This window comes from Anopheles maculipalpis, chromosome 2RL (genome assembly GCF_943734695.1).
Source record: "Anopheles maculipalpis chromosome 2RL, idAnoMacuDA_375_x, whole genome shotgun sequence".
NCBI classification, from domain to species: Eukaryota; Metazoa; Arthropoda; class Insecta; order Diptera; family Culicidae; genus Anopheles; species Anopheles maculipalpis.
Window position 1 is genome coordinate 38,976,300 of NC_064871.1, and position 25,577 is coordinate 39,001,876.

The window sequence follows — 25,577 nt, forward strand, 5'->3', positions numbered from 1 at the left end:
AAAACTGCCACTTACACTGCAACAAATCGATTATCCTTCACAATTATTTATTGCAACCTGTGTGTACTCCTGTACTCGCTGTGATTTGCGATGCTCCTCTATAAAATACACGCAGAAGCCTAAGACACGGGTACGCAACTACCATCGGTTCACCGTTCGTTGCAGCCTACTACTACCACATATCGCATGGGTCACAGCGAAGGGCAATAAAACAAACAACCGTCCGGATGGAGCAGCCCTGAAACAGCAACCGAAACTCGACACTCGATACTAAAAACTTGCACTGTTTAGGCGATTCTTTGCTTCTGGATATCGTTGTTGGTTTTTTCCCTCCCCTTTTCTTATTCCAAGACTACTTTTTTTTTCTTCCATTGGCTCTCTTGCGTTATCACCTGGTTTTGGCAACCGATGTTTTACCTTACCCTTTGCGCTTAATTGCCCGCCGCCTGCCGATAACGGTTTTGTGCGGTCGGTTGATCGGTTGTGCAGCCAGGGTGCTCGAGGGGCAGGGGGATAGGCTCACTAACTCAGCGACAACGAAATTTATGAGTGGTAACCGGTGATTAAAAAGGATTAAGACGACGAAAACGCGTACACGGCGGCTGGAAAACGTTGCGCCACTCGCTTCATTTTTGCCCAAATTGTGTAGGCTCCGCTCTGCAAAACATAAACAAGAGAGTAGGACAGAGAGAAAGAGCAATTGTTGTTTCATTCGTCTTTTTTTTATCGGGCTCGTCTTTTTTTATAGCACCCAGTGGCGTGCATTGTAGGTATCTTGGCAATGGAACTAAATTTTACCTCGTGCGTAGCAATCTTGGTCGCCGTAGTTGTCAGAAGTGCTCGAATACGTTGAATACCCAGCCAGACAGTGATCTGCTAATTTAATTTGTAGAGCAGTTTCGAGCAATGAAAAGGAGAATCTCTAAATTCGCGAAGCATTTGCATGCAGTAAATAAATACTGTGTGGGCATTGTGCGAATGTTCTGCTGCGAAGCGAATAACGTGGGTAGATGGACCAAAATCTTTTTGACGTAAAGTGTTCAACATTTTGATCCATTGTGTTAACACGTTGTGTGCCACGCATATTTTGGTGATGTTTCCTAGCAGGCCACGACGTTTTTGTTTACAAATTGACGGTCTTTCATTTGTAATAGACATGGCCCCCCAAGAAATGTAAATTTCAAACTGTTATTTCTCCACGGAGATACCACTTTTTACGACAAATCTTCGCAAACTTGCAGATTAGACTTCATAAATCTAATTATATAGTTGGTTTTTGCAAATCGTTAGTCAAACAATTTATGCAAACATTATTTGAGATGCTTTTTTCGAAAAATCTTATGTTTTGTTCAAATTGCTATCGCTTATTTCGCGCCGTTCGATCGCCTGCAATGCAAAAATATATTTGTCCCACTCGCACAGCAGACGATTCAACGGTGCGACATTAGAGATAGCTATATGAACAAAACATAAGACTTTTCGAAAAATTACTCGCAAATATATATTTTTATGAATTAATTGACTAAGAATTTGCGGAAACCAGCTATATAATTAGTTTTCTAAAAGAATAATCTGCATATTTGTTCAAGGTTGTAAATAAGAAAGCGCATTCACCGCGGAGAAATAACAGTTTAAGCAGATTTGTCTCCTGGGTCTTTTAGCAACTGCACGAAATGTGTAATTTTGTTGTTGTGACAAAAACAATCAATACAAACAAACTAAAATTCGGTAGTACTTGTTTAAATAATTTCAAATGCTATTTCTAACTAATTATTTGAAAAATCACCTTTTGATACGCTTTTAGATGAGCCTTCGCGGTTATTTGGGCGAGCACTCCTAATATCATGGTGGATAGGGATGGATTCATCGTCTTCAGCTGAACAAACTTGCTTGCCGGGACCGTGGCCTAATCGGGAATCACAACATTTAGTAAAGACTGATAAATGGTTCGATCCACGAGGACATCTACCCGTTGTAAAGCCATTCACGGGTCAAGGTGGTGCGGATGTCCATAAAATCGGGTCAGCAAATTGCGACAATGTAGGGGATTTTTACGCTTTGATGGTATCCGAGGACATACTGCAGCGAATCGTAGAGGCTACCAACATGCATGCAGCTCAACTCGAAGCAAAAAATGTTTCGAATCGAGTGAAACATTGGGTTGCAACCAATAGTGAAGAAATGAAACGATTTTTTGGCCTCATGCTCTGGATGGGATTGGTGAAATACCCATCAATGGAACTGTACTGGTCAACCGATCCGTTGTATAAACATCCATTTCCGGCAACGGTTATGAGTAGAAATAGGTTTGAAATTTTGTTGCGAATGATAAACTTCGCTAACAATGAACCGGCAGCCACACAGACAGACGTTATGATGCCACTAGTGGAACAGCTGAACCATACCTTTGCAACGTATTACCGGCCAACGGAAATCATTTCGATCGATACGATCCGTGTCACTGTGCCGAGCACGAAACAGAACGGTTCGGAGGAAATGAGTGGTTTAAACATCACCAAACTGAGCTGTGGTCCTGGATATACCTACAGCTTCTCGATCAATACAGCTGAGGAAGTGAGGGATCTACCAACAACAGTTGTCATGAATTTGTGCAAAAGTATCTTCAACAATGGCCATACACTCTGTGCAGATAGCTGGTGTACCAGTGTTGATATGGCCAATCAACTCATCGCTCGTGGAACGCATTTGATAGGAAGCTTAAAAACCAACCGTAAGGATATTCCAAAAATATTTGAACGCAAACAGCTAAAGTTTGGCGAATACTTTGCAAGAGAGAACGCAGAAGGGATAACGGTTATGAAGTGGAAAACTATTACACACGAAGCACTGCTACTCTCCACAAAACACACTGCCTTTAAGGAAACTGGCCGTAAGCCAAGGGTTGTGGATGATTATAATTTGGGGAAAAAATCCTTTAAAAATTATCTGCAGCTGGCTGCGTATGGTAATGCGCTGCGAAGGAATATGACCTGGTACCGCAAAATAGCGTTAGATCTGTTACTAAATACGGCTGTGGTTAATTCCTACTGCCTGTATCAAGAAACAACAGGCAAGAAAATACCCATCACAACATATCGCAAGCAATTGGTTGAGGCACTTATAAAGAAGGTTAATGATCAAAATACTAATAAAAGTACTAGTACCACTACCAATTCTACTACTACAGTGCGCAAACTTAAAAGACACTTCCTGCAAGTAAAAGAAGGTCCTGCACATAAGACAAGACGATGTTGCACTAGATGTTATAGCACGAACGTGGAAATGCTTGGTCGAGCGGAAGCAAGAAAGTCTACGAAAAAAGTCTCAACATACTGCTCTGATTGTCCAAATCAACCTCACCAGTGTATACAATGTTTCTCTAAAGTGCATGAACACTTGTGAACTATTTTTTCTTATCTTATCTTACTTCGGGAAGTATTTTTGAGTGTACAGTATCATCACCGGAAGCGGAACTCATCGTCGTACTATCATAATTACGTGTAAAATTCTTGTATAATAAAATCAAATATTATTGCTGATTATTTTTTGGAAAAATTAAAAGTTATATTTCTTTTCACTATTATTAACAGTACTTTTGATTATAGAAAAAAGTATATATATATATAAAGTATACATTCGAGACGGGGCAGAGATAGGAAATTATACAAAATAAAAAATCATACTATTAAAGAAAGAATTATCACATTATGCGTTATCGAAGTTCGGGTTCTGTCTTACATACACTTTTGCGAACTTGATTCAGAGAACACAAAGAAAGCATTTTCACCGGTTCCATTACAGGTTGGCTACAACACGAAGGATACGGATGAGTGGATGCGATCTCGGGATGAATTGGATGATACACGATACAAAAACGGGTTTAAGAGGGGAAAAGGCAAATTTGAAATTCTTTGCTTGCCTCACTGCCATATGTGATCTGATCCGATTCTTCGGATTCTTTTACGCCATCGGTCAACAGCCGAATGGAGGCCACTGAACACTGGATCGAATGGTTCCGTTTTTGCTAACTTTAAATGATGTGTGTTATGATACCGATTACTCTCCAACATGCAGAAGAGTTGCAACGGGCGTCTATAGGTATGTAAGTTGTATGTAACCATTGCATTTCATACGAACAAATAGAAAGCATTTTTTGAGGCAAAAATTTCACTATCGATTTTAAAATCTCATTCGCACATAATTTAGGACAAACCAAAGGAAAAATGCGTATCATTCGGCCGTACAACAGTAAATCAAGCGCAAGGCTTCTTAATTGTCGTGCGCTATAAAAATCAAAGCCTGAAACTCCAATAAGTAGCCATTCTTAATATAGCTCGCTCGGGCGGTATTAAGGTCAGAGGGACAAAGAGAAAGTATAATTTTGAAGAAAATAAAAGCAAAAAAAAGTGGCGCACAAAAATGGACACACTTACACGCGTTGAAATAGAGTAACTGATGAGTGGCAAGCAGACGAAATACGCACGTGCACTGCACTTCTGTAATGCCACTTGCCATATAATCGTGTAATCGCCCTCAGCACGGACTACTTTCGTCGAGATTCGACCCGCTCACTTCGAAATGAGTTTCTTCTTCTTCTTGGCTTAACGGCTTTGGATATTGACTTACTAGACTTGCCGATACCACGTAGTTAGTAAACACTAACTGATGGCGAAACACTCCGGATGGGATATGAGCCCCGATCCTGCCGCTTTGAAGGCTGCTCCGGGTCGAAATGAGTTATTTCCTTTTCACAAAATCTCGTCTACTCCGATACAAAACCAACAGTAGACAGTAACAGTTCTACCAGGGGTTTTGAATCGAGCAAGCATATTTTTAAGGGGAATTGAATTACTTTTGAGTGCTCGGCGAACGAAATCCGTGCTGAGAACGAATGTTACGTATGTACGCAAAGGGGGAGCGCCCGAAAGATGCAAAATGAGATTTAATCCTACAGCCTACTGCATTCGTAGCGCGATAGGGCATACGCAGCATGTATGCACACCATGACGCGCTTTGGTTGGGCGCTATTCCCTTCAGACCTTCAACATTTTTGATTTGAATGTTTTTGTTGTTGCGCGTTTTCTGCTTCCGCTTCACGCTTCTGAAAACACACATACAAACACACAAACGCCTAATTCCCTAACGCCTAATCACATTCAAAATATTGTTAAACTACCTTAAATGATTCACCATCCGTCGTGCCATGCCGCGCCGGCGGTCGTCGTTTTTTGCTTTCTTTTTATCGTTAAACCTAGCCACAATCTAAACCTTACACGACTACTACCTTTGCCCTGGGATGTGCCCGAGCTGACCGAGAGTGTTGGGGGGGGGGGAGGAGATGTGCTAAAAAAGGAGGGTTTGCTTTGTTCAAATTTTGTTCATTCGTTTACACCGGTGCTGTGCGTTTGCAGCGACGCAATCACAATTTGCAATTGCGCGGTACCCCCTTGCACCACCGCTATAATACGGCCTGTTGCATATAATTGCAGTAGTCCTTCCGCTTTCCATTACACTATATCGGCTTGTGTAAGAGTTAGTTGCACTTAATACTATTTTTTTGTTTTGCGTACAGAGCTTGTTGTTGCTGTATCGTTATCGTCCACGGAGAGCATTTCAGCATCGGTTTACACCTCGAGCTGCTTTGATGCTTGCTGGATGATGAACGGTTCACTCCACATGCGCCGCAGATCACCCTGGAAACGAATAGTAGCTTAAGCTTCGGAATGGTAACATTTCGCGATCTTCCTACCTTCAGATATGCCATCGTCAGCAGAGGTAGCAGTGTAAACGGTACGAGATATAGCAACGCCGGTTGGGCCGCTTTGAATACTTCAGAACTGACAGTCGCGGTTAACAATCCAAGGAAGTAACTGCAAGAAACCAACAAAAAAAGTGTTTTTTCACAATTATTTTAAATTCCAAAACAGACAAACAGCGCACGCTGTGAGACTCTCACCCTAATAAGGAACAATGAAAATAAGTAAGCTTCGAGCCAACTCCTTTCGGTGGTGGTACGCCAGTTTCGGCCGTCTGCGTGGACTGGGACTTTTTGTACGCGTCGTAGCGCAGCACGAAGCACAGCAGCAGCCCCGGCATTACGATATCTCCCAGACCAAGCATCGAAAAGTGGCCGCTGTTGTGAATGCTTGGGAATACCAGCTTGCCCGGAAGGTTCAGTTTTGGCGGTTCCTTCACGATACCGCCCAGGTTTAGCTTGCGCGCCACAATACCGACCGGATTGTCTGCCGGCCGTGTGGCCACCTTCACCATCACGTTTGTGCTGAAGATGTACGAGGAAAAGAACACCCAGAAAACGTCGTAGATAAGCAGCCCGGTTAGCAGCAGCGTAGACACCTTCAGGCTCGGAAGTCGCACAAATGCAATGAATGCCACGCACAGGCCCATACCCATCGCATCCATCAGCAGCCAGTGTCCGGTCAGCACCCAGATGCAAACGATCGATACGGCAAGCGAAAAGCTAAACAGTTCCGCCGCTGTAAAGCGACCACAGACGCCGAACGATATCCGATTACCGTCCGTGCATGGCCGAATGATGTACTGGCACATCGGGAGCAGCAGGAACGCTAATGCAACGGTGGCTATTACTGCAACGATAGGTAGCAAAAGGGATGGAAAGGATAATTAGTACTGGAGAGAGTTGTGCGAAGTCTTGGTCGCTGTTACAAAAGGCAGAACTGGTTCCGGAACCGTTTAGAATCGGCCGCAAACGTCAGGCATCGTGAGAACCGTTCGTAATCGTCCGGAACTGTGCCGAAACGGGGTCGGAACCGTGGGTGCGTTCCAGACAACCCAAAACACTTACTTGCTGTACATACGGCAAACAACATTTGCATCGAATCGAAGAAGAAAAACATCACCAGCAATGAGATCGATGCTCCGAGCGGAAGACACAGTGCGTGCATTGTGTCTAATGTAGCAAATTTATCTGTAAATTAAAAGTGAAAAGATTACTTTAGAATCACCACGTGAGACAAGGTTATGCGCGGAACTCACTCTGTTCTGGCTGGACAGGTTCACCGGTCAGAAGATTGTTCATGCTTTCGCTCTGTCGTTTCTTTTCCTTTTCCCGCTGTTCCTGCTCCATGTTGAGACTCCGAAAGCTGCCGTACACGATCAGCAGCATTGAGATGAGACAGGTCGAGACGCGGGACGAGTCCATGATCGTGCCGTACGCCCACTGGTATTCGTTGCCGTCACCACCGTGCCCGAGAAGGTTATCGTCCACTACTAGCTGTCCTGCTGCCGCAGCTGCTGCTGCCGCCGCTGCCGCTGCTGCTGCTGCTCCTTCCTGTTGGCCGTTGCCAAATCCTTCCGACATGGCGGTACGGCCGAGCCAGGTAAGAGAGCGGTTGATACGCGGCGGGGCGTCGTGTACGTACGTATGCTTTTGTCCAAGTACTACAGATACTACTGATCTACACACACACAAACACACGCACACTAACGACAGCGATGTTGAATGAAGTGATTGTCCTTACGCAGCTACCCGTCCACCCAACACTAAATCTCGCCTTCCGGTGCTCGTTCCAAGCAGGAGCAAACGCAACCGGACAACGAGAACTTATTGCACCACCTTCATCATGAACTCGTTTGCGGTATATGGCAAACCTTCGTGACCGCTATCGTCGGCAGATGTTGAACGGACGCTCCTCGCAAATACTGATTGATTTCTTATCTACAGGAAAGGTGAGAGAAACGAAAGAAGAAAAAAGGTAAGTGAAAGCATAAACATCATGCCTGTTTGCTTATGTACGAATGGCACCATTGAATATTATGCTCTAAACACCTAAAATAACACCGTTTAGATTACCGTAACATTGTACATATGCTCCGAACGATGGATTTGGTGTATCGAACTCACTTTATCATTATGCAAACAATATCAGGGCAAATATAGTTGGGTCGCCATCGGTACACTTTCTTCCCAGAGAGAGCTTTTTTCACACACAAACAATCCAGCTGATGGTGAAAACACCATTTGCTGCTGTCAACAAATGGCACCGATCGAAGAGATAAAATAAATAGAAAAGTTTTGAAATCTATTTAATTACAATTCTGTTCAACGAATTACATATTTTATTTTCGATAAAACACTAATTTTAAGTAAAATAAAAACTTCACGAAAACACACGAATTAGAGAGAAAAATATCTAAACAAACACAAATTAAAAAACGCAGATATAGCAGAAGCTATTTTATCAACAAGGAATATTGATTATCATTATATTTGGTAAATAAGCATAAATATCGTATTTATTAGAGAAATGAAACAGGAAAGATTAGTACAAATAAAAAATAAAATCGATTACTTGATGATCACCCACTGTGCATTCCAAACATTTGCAGCAAACCTGACTGCTATAATTTTTATAGCATTCGCTGTCGACTGACATTTGACAGCGCTCTTTAAAACCGTGCGAAAGAGATGACAAGAGATACACGCAACTTCATCTCTTTTGCACTGAACGTCAGCTGTCACATTGCTTGTTTTTTTTCGTGATTGCATATTTTTCAACACACAGAATCATCATAAAAAGAGTTTTCTCCTTCCCTTCGGGTGTAATTTCGAAGAAAAGACGGATTTTCTTAGTGCCTATTGCAACCCCCTGGAGCAGAATGAATTACGACAGTCGGTTGCCTCGGTGCTGAAAATTAAAGGCATACTAGCTCCACAACCTGCCAAAGATCAAAACGAGCTTGTTGAAAAGATTGGCAAGTTCATACTTTTCGAGGACTTTTCCATGCCATGAAGGGCGCTGGAAAACAACGAAGGCGCTGCAGTGCAAAACGAAGGTAAGCAAGTTAAGGATGTGTTGGACGGACAGTTTGTGACCTAAACAGTAATGTCCGATTTGCGATACGAGAAAGAATGCATCGTGTGTGTGCGGCAACCGTAAAGAAAGAGTGAAAACCTAACTACTACAAACCGTTCGCAGAAAGAACCCCCTTCGCTACATAACATTACATAAACAGTGGCTTGAGACGAACCCAACACACTAGACCGTCGTGTATGTATTGTGATGACTGTGAGCATGGTAATGCTAGGGACTACCGTCAAACGAATGTTGCTGATAATGCGGAAATAAAATGGAAATCATAACTTGATAATCGTCACTGATTTTCGCTTTCTTTTGTATACAGGATTATTGGATCCGGCATTAATAGATTAAAGCAACGGTGAACCAACGCACAAACGAACTCAGCTCAAGCTTTTGCAGCTACCAGTTGACCTGACACTGCCGCACTACATCACAAGGTCAACCGCGCCCGGCAGGTTGCTTTTCGGTTCGACATGCAATACATGGACCATATTTCGCCATCTGGTCAATCGCTGGTGTGACGTCACTGTCGCCGTGAGGGATTTACATCATACAACGGCAAACACGCACACACTGACAGCAGCATCACCCCCGATTATCAGCTAGATAAGTCCCCGACGCCGTGTAATACAATCAGCTGTTAAAAGCGTGCTATCATAAAAGAAAAAGCTCACAGCAGTTGCGAACCCCATAGAAAACATACACACAAAATAGCAAAAATGGCTGACGGAGGGACGAGCGGAACGTTTCTGCGCACCATCGAGTGGGATATGATGGACAAGCGCAAGTTCTTCCCGCTCTCGATGCTCAGCTCGTTTTCGGTCCGCTGTGCCCTGTACCCGCTGACGGTGATCAAAACGCAGCTACAGGTACAGTTCCGGAACGATATCTACAAGGGTATGATCGATGCCGGGATCAAGATCTATCGTGCGGAGGGTATGCCGGGACTGTATCGAGGATTCTGGATCTCGTCGGTGCAAATTGTGAGTGGCGTATTTTACATTAGCACGTACGAAGGTGTCCGTCACGTGCTGGGTCAGTACGGTGCAAACCAGCGCGTAAAATCACTCGTAGCGGGCGGATGCGCTTCGCTCGTTGGCCAAACCATTATCGTACCGTTCGATGTGATCTCGCAACACGCGATGGTACTGGGAATGGGAGCACACGGTGGCAAGCACGGAGCGGTCAATCCGCTCGGAATTAACTTCGACAAGGGTAGCAGCCGGTTACGGATTACGCGTGACATTGCAAGAGAAATTCTTCGCCGGGACGGTGTGCGTGGATTTTACCGTGGTTACACAGCGAGCCTGATGGCGTACGTACCGAACTCGGCCATGTGGTGGGCATTCTATCATTTGTATCAGGACGAGCTGTTAAAAATCGTACCACCCTGGGTGTCGCATTTGTTTGTGCAGTGTGTGGCCGGTAGCTTCGGAGGATTCACCACGACGATCATAACGAACCCGCTCGATATTGTGCGGGCCCGATTGCAGGTGCAGCGGCTCGATTCGATGAGCGTAGCTTTCCGGGAGCTTTGGCACGAGGAACACTTTCACATGTTTTTCAAGGGACTGACGGCACGGTTAGTGCAATCGGCCGCGTTTTCCTTCAGTATCATTCTCGGTTATGAAACGATCAAGCGGGTATCGGTAAACGAGCAGTACCGGCACATGATCAAGTGGTAACGACTAGAAAGGGCGTTCTATTTTATGTACAGCAAGCTGCAGTTGTAGGATGTACGATCGTCGTCATAATGTTCATTTGTAGATTCGTTTACACCAGTGTGTATATCTCACCATGGATCATAGAGCCTAAGGAAACCAATGTTAAAAATTTGGACGCGTACCCCAGTACCCGTGAACCGTAACAGTAAGTGAATAATGATAGCAAGTAAGCTAAGTTAAACAAGAACAAAACAATAGAACCTAAGATGAATGTGCAATACAAAAAAAAAAAAAAAACATTCAGAAAGAATGGAGGGAAAACACAACACTCGTGTGAAGCTAAAATTTTGCACACAAAAACTAAATCTGTTCTAAAAGGAACAAAACTGTACGACAATATCGCGTCTAGAATCTGACAACAGCATATACTTTCGCATGTGAAGGCACCACTATACACAGCGCTTGTAAATTTCCTTCCATTCGATGCGAATGCCGATTGAGAATCGTAGATCATGCATGAAAGTTCTGTGTAGATGCAAATATACATGTATATTATATCTTCTTTTTATACCATTTGAGTTGCTCTCGGAAAAAAGCAATTAAAGCAAATTTACTACTTGATCACTTTGCCCAAACACAGTATCACATTTAATTTTATTTCCACCCCAAAAGCAAAAGAAAAAAGCTAAGCTAGAAGAATGTTTTTTTTTTTTTATTGTTGCTATTATGCTGTTATTGTTTGTAAAACATTATGAAATTGACAATAGAAACACGAGAAGGAGATAACACGCGTGTCTGTGCGTGGAGAAATATAAACCAAAAAATTATATAAACAAAAAAAAACAGCTTTAATAAAGCAAACATGTTTCAAATTCGTTACCCTACAAGGATGCACTGTGCTCAGATCAGCTTGTTGGAGTATTTTTCCGAACTAATTCGTCTTTCAACTGAATCTTATAATATTAGTAAAATTATTGTTATAGCAAAGCCTCTCTCAGACCTTGTTCGTCTTGGCAAACCCCTTGTTGCTGGTTCCGATCCACTCTGAACTACGCTACCGTTATCTAGTCCCGCTCCCCCAGGCTCGACCGTAATGGCCAGACTGGAGAATGTACAGCGAAGATTACCCCGTGCTTTCTTGTGAGTTATACGTCGCTTCCTTGCAGGCTATCAAATGGCTCTGTCAGCTTCTTGGGTTAGACTCTATAGAAACTCGACAATCCAACTTCCGGTCCTGCTACATAGCAAGCTTCCTTTCCCTTGATCTGGATGTTGCTTCACTTAGGAATGAGGAGACCACCTTCTTTGCACGTCCCATCCTATTTTATTAGAGCTCTTTCGGGCTTCAATCGCTCGTATCACCTGTTCGACAACAATGTCCCTGTGTTCCGCTTTCGGTTCGTGTGCTTAGTTGACTTCCTACCGAGTTTTTTCCTCACATCCCTTAGTTAATAAAAATAATTTGTGTAACCCAAGCAGGAGACAAAATAATTTAACTAACAAAATAAAAAAAAAAACAAAACAAAAAGATTGTGGCATTAAACCACACATGTTAATTTGTTGCTTGATGCTGTCGGTACACCCACCATTAAATATCCAACAAATTTTTAACGATGGAAAAGAGAAAGCCTCAGGCACGCGTGTGCGACTGCACAGACTGGTGGCAGTTCCGCGGAGAAGAGAACGGTTGGATTATTGAAATATTATGCTCAGCATCGTCTACACCGTGACGCGATTTAGTGGTAATTATTTATGTTAAATTGCTGTTGATGCGGAATTTCTCCCACGTCTCCTACTGCAACTGAGCGCGTCGTCAGCGGTGTTGTTTAGAGAAACAATAGAAAGGGAAGCAGGGAAATAAATAAACAAAACCCGTGGAAAGATGAGCACTATATGTGCCACCGGGTGCTTGTGTGTCGGGCCCTCAACGTTTGGCTACCGATGCTGGGGTGCAATCATGGCGAAAGAGTGCTGTATAAACAGGCAGAGCATGGTGCTTACGATTGTAAATGCATATTTCTTCTGCTCTTGCAAGGTAAGATTCTTAACCCACTACTACTGGGAAGTTCTTCGACCCGGATCTTCAACACGCGATCGTGATGAAAACATTTGGACATGGATTGCGTTTCGTTCGGGTTCGGCTTTAATTGCCAGCGCTAGGCGTTTTCTAGCTACGGATATTGGTGCTGGTTAGTATCTTAGATCCCGTAACGATATCCACCTCAAAAAAACGGATGGAGTCTGTTGGTAATGGTTGCATGCTTCATAACAGAATCATAAATCGAGAGCATACGAACTGAGGAATGTAAAGCGCCGGCGGGAAAATCCCTTGCCGTACAATGGTGGAGACGCAACCGCAACAACGTCGCGTAGATGAAAAACTGAAGATTAGCTTTACACGGGCTTCCACCGAGCTCCAGTTTTCGATTGGAGACAACCGAATTCTCACGACGCTGATTTGCTCCCCTCGTGTTTTTTTTTGCGACGATGGCCACGAAACGATCGCTTCATTTTTCCAGTTTTTTCGTCTTCTTAGCAATTTGGGACGGTTTGGGTCACGAGGCCACGTAGGGCGTTTCGATCAGCTAGGACGGGGATGATGTTTTCAGGGGGTGAGGAATACGAAGCCTACACCTTTTTTTTTATTGGCGGAAACTTCACCTAAAACAAGATCCAGAGACTATAGCAATGATAGGGGGCCCACAACTAATGGTTGCTCTGTTCTCAGGAGGTATGGAAATTGGATGACGATTTTCAATACGGCCTAGTTTATAGGGTTACTCCATTTTCTGCTGGCGATTTTGGTCTGGACTCAAGCACTGTTATCAAGTATTGATGTGACTTAAGATCGTTTAAAGATAAAAGAGAACTTCCTCCTTCTTATTTGTCATGGCTTAACGACCGTCTACAGTCAGACCCGGTCCTCGAACGACTTACTAGACTCGCAGGTACTACGTAGTTTAATGATCGGTCCTTACTAAGGGGGACAGCCCTGATGAGATTTGAACTCCGGTCCTACCGTGTGAAAACCGGTGCGGTTGTTACCCTATGAAGCCGCCATATGAAGTGTAACTGTTATCAATTGATCGATCGAACAATTTATTGGACGATTGCTTGATGCGCTAGCTTGTGCCCGATCGATCGTACTTGTATTCAGTGGTTCAGCTGTTTCCGGGTGACTCAAGAAGACGAACCTCAAAAATAATGTTGGCTCAAGCAGCTTATTTGACTGCGCGGAGTGAGAATGGCCGCCAACTTCCATAGCCCATAGTTGCGCATCGCTAAATACGCTCTTCTGAGCACTGTTCGCAAACCGTTCAGTTCGTTCAGAAGGCTCTTCGCTCAGTGCTGAGCTACGTGATTTCAATGGAGCACAGTGAGCGCAGTCAGTTAGGTGAGCAGAGCGATTGAGGTAACTCTTCGGCTCACGACTCAACACTAATCACATATTTTATTTTCTTGAACTCCAAAACTTTTCTTCTCGGTTACCAAAGGTAAAGCTATAAGACGAAATAATATGCTTTTAAATGTGTTTCTCTCGAAGTAATTTATAAACTCAAATCTTCAAACATGATTAGGTAAAAATATTTTAAGATTTTGAATTATTTGATATTTGTAACAGTTTTAAGCTTCGTCTATAAAAATATGTCGACAAAAGATATTAATTTTGCACGACATAGAGTTTTTCCACGAACAACCTACACTACACACTCCATAAAAACCAGAAATTAACCAATTTCAAACCGTTCATCGCTGTGAAAGAAATCGCAAATCTCTCACTCAGTGGCGGGCAATGTAAACCCATTTATCACCATTAAGGCAAATATCTAGTGAGTTCACCTTTAAACGCAATGAGGCTTCCGAACGAGACCAGTTAGCGCGCTTTATCTTCACCATGGCAGAGCGGTTAAAGGTTGCAGGGAAAATGTTAAAAGGTTAGCCAAGATGTTGCTGGTACGCGGCGCTGATGGTAACACACCGCCGGTCTGGACGTGCTTTTTTTACCGCCTGCCTGTTGTTGCAATCGGATTCGCGTGCGACCTGTTATAAAAACAAACAATTGCGGCTTTATTTTAGTGGTCGGCCAGTGTGCCAGTTTCCCTATCGTTTCCCTCTTTGTCTGTGGCTACAGCTTTTATGAGTAGGAAATCTATGCCAGCAGGCTGCAAAAGCTGCTTCGGCTCTTTGCCCACCGTGGGCACTGAAACAATGGAATTACATTCATAAATACACGTGTCCTGAGCTGCTACCCCGCGATTGCTGCATTCGTCAGAATCGGCGGCAAGAGAATTGTGTGATGTGCGAGGGAAAAATGGACCAGCAACGACTAAACCGGGAGATGAAACAATAGACTAATGCACCATCGGCAACGTTCATACGGCAATGATGAAGCATCAGACTGTGCCATAAGAAGAAGCAAAGAAAAATATTATGAAAGATCTAAACGTTCGCTGGACCTACCACGCTGAAAAAGCAATACGGACGCAATGGTTAGCAATCTTGCTGAAGAAACACGAAGAGAGGAACCACAATTTACAACAATCAGCAAAACGAAATACAGTGAAACGAACGTGAAAATACATTTAAAAAAACACACAAAAACACATACAGATCGTCTGAAGCAACAGTAACTCTGCCATCGATGGTCGAGTGTGGGGACCGAATGGAGCGAAAAATATCACAGAGTATGACTTCTCCGTGGATTACTCTCTAACATTCTTTTCCCTATTCGACAACTTTCCATAAAGTTCGTAGACTTGTGTAGATTTGTGGCTCAAGGGAGCTGAAGGAAAAATTTGGAGAGCAATGAATGATAAGAATCGGATTGCTATTCGTTTATATCGCTACAAACTATAGAAATAAGCTATAATTTTTTTTAAACTACGAAATGGGCTATTTTTAGCTTTCGTATCAGTATCCGGAAGACTTTAGTCCCGGGTGTAATTATTATTATTTTTTAAAGGATTGTTAAATCCAAAGTCCTGTTTCTTCAAGCGTGCTGACAATTTTAAGCTATTCGTGGCTGTCGGTCACAACGGTGGAAATTCATCAATGCTGCAAATGGCGTTAAATGGCACCTTTGTTGAGTGGTGGCTGCGTAACATGCTGTCTTTGTGCGTTGAAAAATGTTCCGTCTTTTACACATGTGCGAGCTCTAATTTCCAATGACTATCCCATTAACGGACAATTACTAGTACGGAAAAACGAAGTACAGGTTCTGGGCATTAACTTCTTCTTGACGTAACGACCTCTAAGATCGTGCCGGCCATCGAAATGGCTTTCTAGACTGCCGATACCACGTAGTTGGTTAGTCAGACCTCACTACGGGGGGACGGTCCGGATGGGATTTGAACCCCGGGCCTGACGTTTGAAGACTGGCGCCACTGTCGCCTACTCCACCGGCCGCCCCTAGGCATTATATTTGATACTAAACATAATTTTATACAACACCAGGACGTGCTAATAGGACGCTAAGTTTGATTTTGAAAGTAGCGGGAGACTTTAACGCTCCTACTTGTATAAAAGCCTTATATTGTGCGCTGGTCAGCCCCATCATGGAATGTGGTTTAATTTTTATATGCCCACATTCGGAATTATGGACCAAAAATCGAATCGATTTAAAAAAAGATTTTGCCGTCTTGCTGTTTGACGTTTACCATGGTAAGACCCAAACTATTTACCTCCCTACAGGGCGCGACACAGACTTTACAAAACAGGCGCAGAAATGCTCAAGCATTATTTGTTAGGTTTATTAGGTTTGCTAGGTCTGTTAAGTTTACTATGAGGCACTATTGCACTATTAGAAAATTGTCAGCACAAACGTTACAAGAACAGCATAGAAACACGTAATACGGTTCAAATGACCCCAATTCATCAATGGCCTAGGAATTCAACAGATTGTCCGAAAATTTTGAGTATAATATGAGTATAGCAGCATTCAGGGGGCGGCAGGGCCAGCATTCAAACCGGGGTTCAAATCCCATTCGGACCGTTGCCCCGCAGTTGAGGACTGACTAACCTCACTACGTGGTATCGGCAAGTCTGGTAAGACATTCGATGGCCGGCTTGACCTTTAGTGGTCGTTAAGCCAAGAAGAAAAAGCTGGCAGCATTCAGCATCCTTCAGTTAAGCCGCATCCCGGTGGACTATGTATTTAATAAATATCAAATACATTTGTCAGTCAGCTCAGCAATGCTACCGAAGAGTTAGATATTGTTATTAAATAGAGATGACCTGGTGGACTAGAAGGTGGTGGAGCCGATTTCCACAAGGCTGAACAGGGTTTTGAATCCTGTTCGGATATTCTACCTATACGCAGGACTGACTATGCAGCTTAGGAGAAAATTAAGTCTAGGAAAGCCAGATGGCAGATAATGACGAAGAAGAAAATGAAGGGTCAATTATTAAATAAAAATTCCGCCCTAGTAGATTTCCGATTCAAGGTTGAAAAGTAAAGTTGTTTAAATCTGATTTATGCAACCCTTCAGCATTCTACACTATTGTTTCAATCGTTCTTTAAATTAGCTTACGGTTTTGGTGTACACTTTAAACATCTTTTGAACAGTTATACCACCGAGGGATGCCTGTGGGTTCGAAATAGTACTCAGTATTCACCTACCTAAGCCATTTGAAGGCTTGCATGCCCTTAAGAGGTAGTTAAGTCATGAGGAAAAGCAGTTGGAAGTATTTTATTCTGCAGTTCTCTTGAATGACTTAAAAAAAAACGATTTAAAATATTGTACTTTTTTAAATAATTTAAAAAAATCTCCACAAGCATAACCAATCGAAGCTGATCACAGCTCACATTGTATTATATCATCAACTGTTATGTTACGGGGAACACACTATTTGTAAGACAGTCTCTCAGTACCGTCTAGTATTAACGGTCGACTAAACACTGTACTACGATTTCGTTCCATTGCAATTGTTTTGATGTTCATTGTTTTGGTTGGCAATATGCTCATTGTAAATACAAAAAAAAAAAAACACTCTACCATGCTTCGTCCCACTTTGTGACACCTGTTGAGCGCGAGGAAACCGAGTTTAAAAATAAAATTTCACACCTGTGACCATAAATTGCTTTGCTGCGGTTCACAGCAGGTTCATTTTAACGGCAAAACAAAGTGGCACATTTGACATTGTTTGAAAGAAATGTTTAAGGTTATTGGCTTTTGGGTAATACATAATATGATGGAAAGGGGTTCATGATCTTATTTTAGATTTAGAAGTGCTAAGGTTCATAGAAAGTGGTAGCTTTGGTTGTAGCCATGCAATGTGAGATCCTCAGATATGTTATTGCTAACTGCATCACAGTGTACTGCTGATGAGAGTATTCAAAAACAAGACTAACCCGCATTACCGACAATTCTACTTAAGTGCCTATCCGAACAGGAGCAGAAGTACAAATAATTATCGGGCTCAAAAACTTTACACCAAATTGAAAATGACATAAACACAGTGTAAATCGACAGGCAACCGCAAACTGGAAGGAACTTGGAGCAACCAACAGTCATCGCATCCAATTGTGCACCATCGCACTTCTCCGCCGTTTGCTACATTATCCGTGCTGGCAAATGGAAACAAATTTTACGCCTGCTTGCCACGGTTATGTACAGCCGGGGCGGGCATTTGACCGGTTTTGTGTACTTCCTTCCTGCTGGTCTGATGCAACGTAAATGTGTCGGCGCCCGTATGATGAAGATGCACCATCACCACCACCACCAGTACACATTTAATAACGTTCCAAAAAAAAGGGGCAAAACTTTTCTTCTTCTTTCTTTCTTTTCCTTTGTCTGAACCAAACTAATGTTTCCTGGTGAATAACATGTGCCTCTTCCTGTGTTGCACACTTATGTCATCGACACGTTGGAGCTTCGGTAACCTCATTGTTGACGTTCGAATTTTTGTTTTCTTAATTTTTGCATATTTTGTATCCTAAAATGCATCATTGCAGTATACATCTTCAACATTTCATGATGCTTCTATAGATTCACTATAAACTTAAAAAATCAATAAAATAACATAGATTCTACAGGACTTTCATGTTGGATCTTGAGAAAGCTTTCGATACTATGTGACATCAAGGGTTCAATGCAGCTTTAATTGTCCCCCTTGCATCTTTTTTTATTAAACCGAAGTTGTTTTATCAAACTAAAACCCTCAAGTTCTAACCTCTTGCATCCAGCTGCTGCTAAAACAAAAGGTGTAAAGAAGTATAGTTTGGCAGACGATTTGCTGTGCTGATAGCAAACCAAAACAAATAATAAAAAACTCAATGAAGAAATTAATAAAACTGAAAATTACTGTAAATACTGAAAATTTTAAAACAGCCAGCAAAAACTCCCGGTGCAAACAAACTTTCTGTTTGTAGACAAAAAATAAATGATTGAGATATTGCTTGGAAAGAAAATCTCGAATATTTTCGTGTATTTTTGTACAAAAGCCTAACATTCAAGACGCACGTAGACAAAAAACTTGTAAGCGAATCAAACGTAATTCATGCATTGTACAGTTTTATTAACAAGAATTAGAAATTAAATATAAAAAACAAATTATTATACACTGCAGTAATTCGACCGACAATGTTACATTCATCCTTAACCTTGGGATTTAATGGGGAGTTTTTAAAATTTTTAAATATTTTCCCTTGGAAACTGCTAAGCACGCAAGATCAATAGCCCATTATTGCAACGCGTAGATAGATCAATTATATCGTGTAGAGATCGTTCGAGCGACACCAATGTTGGTCAACAAAATAGGATTTAAAGAGCTGCTGAATAAAAACAATGAGTTGTAGCTCATGGTGCTTATGAAAATGACATTTTCATTGGCGTATTCTAAGCATTGCATAAAAACGGCAAAGTTACTACCAGCAGCTACTACCGTCCTATGCGTACACAAACACAAATTCAATTTATACATTGTAAAATTTAGATTCATATTTAAATTTTCATGCTGCTGATGTAGCTCGAGTATTATGCTTCCTGGTGCCTAAATTAGCAATCACCATTCAGCTCACTTCCCATTCCCAACCTTCACCAATGTAACACCATGAAGTCGTGTGTGTGTGTAAAGGTTATGCTACCGATGACCTAGAATAAATCGCACGTATTTGACCACATGGCTCATGAGCCGTTTTACATTTTTTCATGAAATTTCAACCCTCAAGCTGAGTGCTTTTGAAGTTCTAGGTTTGGTTTACAGGCTGAATTAAATCAAAGATTTTTTACCCTTAATTGTCATATTTTGTAATTCAAAAACTCAAACTTCCAACAAGCGAAAAGACGGTTTCTCCAAGCATCAAGCATGTACCGATCACTTGATCACACGCATAGCTGGCGTCCACATTGCAATTACTTAATCCTCTGCACAACATACAGTTTCGTTCCATCACGACCCACAAGAGTATAGCGGACGTACCACCGACTACCAGCCACTTACTGCTAACCAGTTCGAAATTAAAACGGAAACGGGGTTTTTCTTGGACGAGCGGGTTCGAGAGTGTGTGTGCTGGGCGGTATTCGGTCCGGTAGTACGCACTGTGTGCCGAGAGGACTACTTTCTCTTTCAACTGCTCTCACTCCATCGACGATCTTGTATGCGTGTGCAGAATTTAAAAGATTGCTTGTTTTCTGGGACGGGGTGAGTGGTCAGTGCATGATGATCGGCATGATGACGCATGTTTCACTTCTGACCGCTTGATTTGGTGGAAAGTGATCCGATTTAAGTGCGCCATTGTTTTTTTAGGCATGGGAAAGACAGCTTGCCACGTTGGTATCGAGGTTAATGTCATGTCATGGGAATGACACCGAACAAAGCGTGTCAAATGTATGTATGTTGATGATGAATTTTGATATTTAAATTACAATACACTACTTTTTCGTAGAAGTATGCTAAACATAGCATACTTAGAAGTAAGCTCGGGTAAGAGTTTATTTTCATTATCCATACTCAATTGTAAAAAAACAATTTACAAAAGTAAATAAAAAAGTTCAGAGGTTTAACTTTCCTAAAGCTTTCATCCAACCTCATCTCTATGGCGTAACAGCCTGTAACAGTATTATTCAATAAGGATCTTAAATTCCTGCGACTTGGCATTCATCATGCACTCGCTTGCGTCTAACTTCAGCACACATTCCGTCCACATGGACAGCCTTGGTGAAACAGTTTCGCGGGAATCGTTTAGCGACCGGCCGACCAACCAACCAGCGTAAGGGCGGAAAACGTGATACGGTTTCCACGTTCGCCTGCCTGCCGTGTGACGTTGCCCGATCGCGCCCGGCAGTTGAGTCGTGCCCTTCTCCTTCGAGGTGATCGAATTTCACCACCAATCGCACAGGATCACACACACACACGCCGTCAGGAGGAAAGCGGTGCCATGAATATCCGCCGTGGCTTTGCCGTCGTGCAGTCACACAAAAACAAAGCGTGGCACCAGTCTCCCGGCCCGGTAAAGGGTACAAAAAGAAGGCAATAAAGAAATGTAGCCATTCGAGCCAGTCTGGCTCGTCCACCATATAGCCCAACGGATAGCCAATCCCTTCCTGTTGCTGCTAAGTAGTTACAGCAATTTGACTCCAACGCAAAGCTTTTGCTACCTTCGCCAGGTGGAAAGGAAGCAATGGATATCGTAAAAAAATCCCCAGACCAATAGAAGGACGGTAGCTATTGGGTGGGTAGGTGAGTATGAGAGTGTGTGTTGCTGCTAGTGTTAGACGGAAATGATGCTCAACATATGTGTGTAACAGCACAAGTTGCATAATGGTGTGCTACAACAATGAGTCAAAAAAGCTTAAAGGAACGCAGCAAAAGTCAACGGAAAAATTCCGCTGTCAATGGATTGACTTGTTTTGAGAAAATAATAATTGCAACCGGTCGATGTACAAAATCCGCTGTTCTCTACAACTAAGATAGGAGTAAGAATATCACAAACGTAGAATTATAGCTACTTTGTAACGCAAAAAAAAAATTGCTACGAAAATGCAATTGAAAAAATAAGGAAAACCCAGGCTCAACATGGGTTTATGTTGTATAAATGCATTGTGCTTACCTTTAAATGTTTTTAAACACTTCTCTCAACGATACTTTTCAATCACCCAATCTACTAAGCGGTATTAGTGTCAATCTGTACTCTATAGTACACTAAATGGCTTCCTCAATGGATACAGCCATCGCTACCAAACGCGAACGGTGACCCCAAAGGAGAAAATGAACGCGCCGATGAAACTAAACCAATTCTCTCCGATCGATGCCCAACGTCACCTATTTCCCGCTTCTGGCCTCACAAAACGAAACGTGCAACCTGCCGACCCCACCAACTTCGCGGGCAAAAGGGCCAGGAAAAGTCACCACGAGTGACCAATTTGACAGTGATTGATTGTGGAATAACAGAGTGTGTGACCACTGCCGGCAGGTTTGATTCAGCAACAAATTGGCCTCAAAACGCGACCAAACACAGACAAAATGGTTCCAAAATGCAAATCGTGGGTTACGTCCGCGCGACGTGCACGGGGGTTTCGGTTTCTCACTTTCGTTTGTCGTTAATTGTTTTAATTTTTGTGTTGACTGTTTTATGTTGCTGGACGTGTAAAGCTAGTGTCCAATATGCAAAATGCGAGCGGGCAAAGGCGAGATGCAATTGTTCCTAAACCATACGCGTTGGAAAAACTTAGAAAAGTATGAAAATTAAAATGTACGCGGACAGTGGTCACGACATGCTTTTGATGACCTAAATGATAACGAGTAAGTGCTGTATGTGGACGATTGACCGAGGGCTCTCACTTTACAATTACACTCTTCGTAGGTAATAGGCTGTTTTCGTTTTCCACGGGATGGATGAAAATTGTTTCACAAATCGATCGATAATTTTACTAATACTAGAAGACAGTTCACAGTAAAATACTTGTCTTACACTGTAAACGTGTAAATGCTGAATTCAAGAGCATTCTGTATTAAGTACACATCAGCAAAAAGACGAAATAATTTGAAAAATATATAATTTACACTAACACTACCGGACCAGTCATTTTAACTAATCCCATACCTTACAAGTTGATGCATGAATTTTACATATTCAATAGGATGTTCATTTCTATGAATTTAAGGTTTTTTTTTTAAACTTAATCTAATATTGATATTAAATTACGTCATGGGCAATTCCACCTTAACTCGTCATTTTGGCTGATGGTTTGTAGAACGATAAACAGCGGGTTTCAATGCAAAATAGTCATAAATATGTGATTATATATGGTACACAGGCGTATTCCTTGCAATATAAATATAAAATAATATATAATACGCACAAAAAAATCGTTTTTTTACTTTACGATTAACAAGGCAGATGCTTTGATAATTTTGCTGTAAACGATATGAATCTTCGAGGTTGCAACACAACAGAATAAACTGTTGACTAGTCTTGTTTGATGGATTTTTCAATTCTGATATAAGAAACATCCAATCAAATGTGCATTAAGCCAGGCATACAAACTCAAAGGAATATGAAAATGTTAGTCGAATTATAAAAATGATTTATTTGGTAGCTACCAAAATGAGTCGAAATGACTTTACGCGGCTGGTTAGCACGCGTCAAAATCGCGGTAGTTCTAGTGTTAAACATGCGCTAAACTAAAATAAGCACCAGTTAGAATCTGTTCTTTTCAACGGAAAAATATGCTTGTAATGTTAGAAATGACGGCCCGGTGGTGAATCGACAAAGGCGCCGGTCTCCACACGGCAGGACGGGGGTTCAAACTCCATCCGGAGATCGTTTTTCCGTTTTGAGTTCTGACTATCCAACATTGTATCAGTAAAGTAAAGTAAAGTAAGCCATAGTAAGCCAAGAAAAAAAAAAGATATTGATGCATTCCACCGCATACTCTAAACTTCTTCTAGTTTCGTGCTTCTTGAAATACTTCTTTTAGTTTCATAAGACCAAAGAAGAAACATTTTAATAATTTTCAACAAGGAGGGTATACTTAACAAGAATTAGTGACCATTGTTTTTCGATGCCAATTACAATTAGAAAAATGTGTGTATCTTTAGACTTAATGCAGATTAATCTTTATGAATGAAAGAAAAATTGCAACTTTGATGGAAATATGTCTGAAACCCGAATCAACACAAGCACGCATCAAAATAAACAGATTGTAAAACCTAATTCCCTCCAAATTTCTTAACCTTTCCGTACCACTTTCTTCCACTTCACCTAGCGCATAGCGCGAACGCACTGTGTTCGCTTTATGCGCGAACGCACTGGGGCAAAGGTTTCTTATCTTATCATCCCCCGGGGGTACTGGATTTACTCGAGTTCGAGAATAAACAAAGCAAACGGGCGCTCTAAAACAACAAAACTAGAACGGCTATCATTTAATCATCGACATCGAAGCCTGCGGTTTTCCGATGGTCCCTCACGTTTGTGGGTAAAATTCGAGCATCAGTAAACATCCAGTGGCTGGAAGGTCATCATCACTGCTAGAGCACGCTGCTGTTTTTGCCCAGACCGGCGCAGACAGCGCAACCAGCTGAACGAGATTGAACGATGGAACTGAACGTTACTGGGGCAGGTTACCTACAGCAACGATGGGACGCATTCTTGGACGTTGTCGGTAATAATTGCTCAACTGTCCGTCCGGCTGTGTCGCGATCTGACAGCAGATAGCAAATTGATCCGTTTAAAAGTGATGGTTTAATCTGTCCGTCTGTCTGTCTTACTTATTGATGGCATTGTTTTGCGTTTTGTGCTCTGCCCCTCGCTTTGCAGGAGATGACCCAGAACGAATGTACGTGTGGGGGCTGTCGCTGTACACACACGGTCTCTACTGGGTGCTCGGATCGTTCTTCGTCTTTATGGATGTGTTCCAGTGGCCAGCGGTGTTTAGAAAATTTAAAAATCAACCCGGCCTAAACGAACCGCTCAAGTGGAATGATCTGCGTAAGGTAAGCTAGCAAAGAAAGACACTGTTGTTTTTTAACGAGAAAGTGCCATATCGCAACCGATCTTCCATGCTTGTAGATCATTCGCACGGTACTGATCAATCAGCTGCTGATCAGCGTACCGATAACGCTGTTCGGCTTCCGTGCCCTGGTGGCTAGTGGTGCCGTGGTGAATGTGCGTACCTTGCCGTCGCTGTACGAGGTGGTGCGAGATCTGCTGATCAGTGCTGCGGGTTGGGAGCTCGGATTTTACTACAGCCACCGTTTGCTACACTCCAAGCATCTGTACAAGCTGATACACAAGCAGCACCACGAGTTCACTGCACCGGTTGCTTGGGCCGCGATCTATGCGCATCCGATCGAGCATATCTTCAGCAATCTGCTGCCACCGTTGATCGGCATACAGCTGATGCGCAGTCACGTACTAACGTCGGCCCTTTGGTTAACGTTTGTCATTCAGGACACCATCACCGGACACTCGGGCTACCACGTGCCGTTTCTGAGCAGCAACGAAGCGCACGACTATCACCACATGAAGTAAGGCAAAGAAAGTGTTAGCCGTTAAGAATTGTAGCGAAGAATTTATCTCCCGTCTTTTACTCGACAGATTCAACCAGTGTTACGGTGTCTTTGGTTGGCTCGACTGGCTACACGGTTCCGATGCTCAGTTCCGTGCGTCTCGATACTATCAGCGGCACCAGATGCTGCTCGGTACGCAATCGGCCCGTGAGTTGGTACCGGACGACAAGAAAATGCAGCACAAACAGTGAAGACGGGAGAGTATTTTGTAAATAAAAAGTAAACTAGCTTCATACAAATGCGACCATGATCGTTGGAATATTAAAGGTAAAGAAACCCTTTGAAATATGTTGGTGTTGGTACTTTAAGTGCTTCAAGCATGATAAGCATAAACGAAGACTTGTCTTATCGTGTGCTGAAGCGATAAGAGTCAATCCATTTACAGCACAAAATTCTGCTTGGGGGCCACAGGATGAGTTTCAATAATTATTTTCGATTTTTTTTTTTGCTATCGATAAATCCATTAAATATGCTTCGACAATAAATACCTTTCGTATTAGTGTTAAATACCACTTGAACTTTCTCCAAACGTCTATTGCAATTTGAGTGCATAAAAAGGTGC

At 42.4% G+C, this 25,577-nt stretch overlaps 3 protein-coding genes across 4 annotated transcripts; 2 read left to right on the plus strand and 1 right to left on the minus strand.

Annotated features, from left to right (window-relative positions):
* Positions 1–5,453: 5,453 nt before the first annotated feature.
* Positions 5,454–9,415, minus strand: LOC126558090 (signal peptide peptidase-like 3). Of its 2 annotated transcripts, XM_050214037.1 has the most exons (6): positions 9,405–9,415; positions 7,015–7,436; positions 6,824–6,946; positions 5,957–6,605; positions 5,750–5,870; positions 5,454–5,693 (listed from the first exon to the last, which is right to left on the minus strand). In XM_050214037.1, exons 2-6 carry the CDS (start codon positions 7,337–7,339, stop codon positions 5,625–5,627), a joined length of 1,287 nt encoding a protein of 428 aa, XP_050069994.1. In that variant the 5' UTR covers positions 7,340–7,436; positions 9,405–9,415; the 3' UTR covers positions 5,454–5,624. The 2 variants fall into 2 exon arrangements, with proteins under 2 accessions (XP_050069994.1, XP_050069993.1); XM_050214036.1 differs by lacking the exon at positions 9,405–9,415 and having other exon boundaries at positions 5,455–5,693; positions 7,015–7,445.
* Positions 9,416–9,559: 144 nt separating this feature from the next.
* Positions 9,560–10,526, plus strand: LOC126558574 (solute carrier family 25 member 44). Its single transcript, XM_050214608.1, has one exon. The coding sequence runs from the start codon at positions 9,560–9,562 to the stop codon at positions 10,523–10,525; it is 966 nt and encodes a 321-aa protein (XP_050070565.1). The 3' UTR covers position 10,526.
* A 13,485-nt stretch (positions 10,527–24,011) lies between these two features.
* Positions 24,012–25,232, plus strand: LOC126558708 (fatty acid hydroxylase domain-containing protein 2-like). Its single transcript, XM_050214761.1, has 4 exons — positions 24,012–24,108; positions 24,264–24,439; positions 24,516–24,973; positions 25,044–25,232. Exons 1-4 carry the CDS (start codon positions 24,042–24,044, stop codon positions 25,204–25,206), a joined length of 864 nt encoding a protein of 287 aa, XP_050070718.1. The 5' UTR covers positions 24,012–24,041; the 3' UTR covers positions 25,207–25,232.
* The last annotated feature ends 345 nt before the right edge of the window (positions 25,233–25,577 follow it).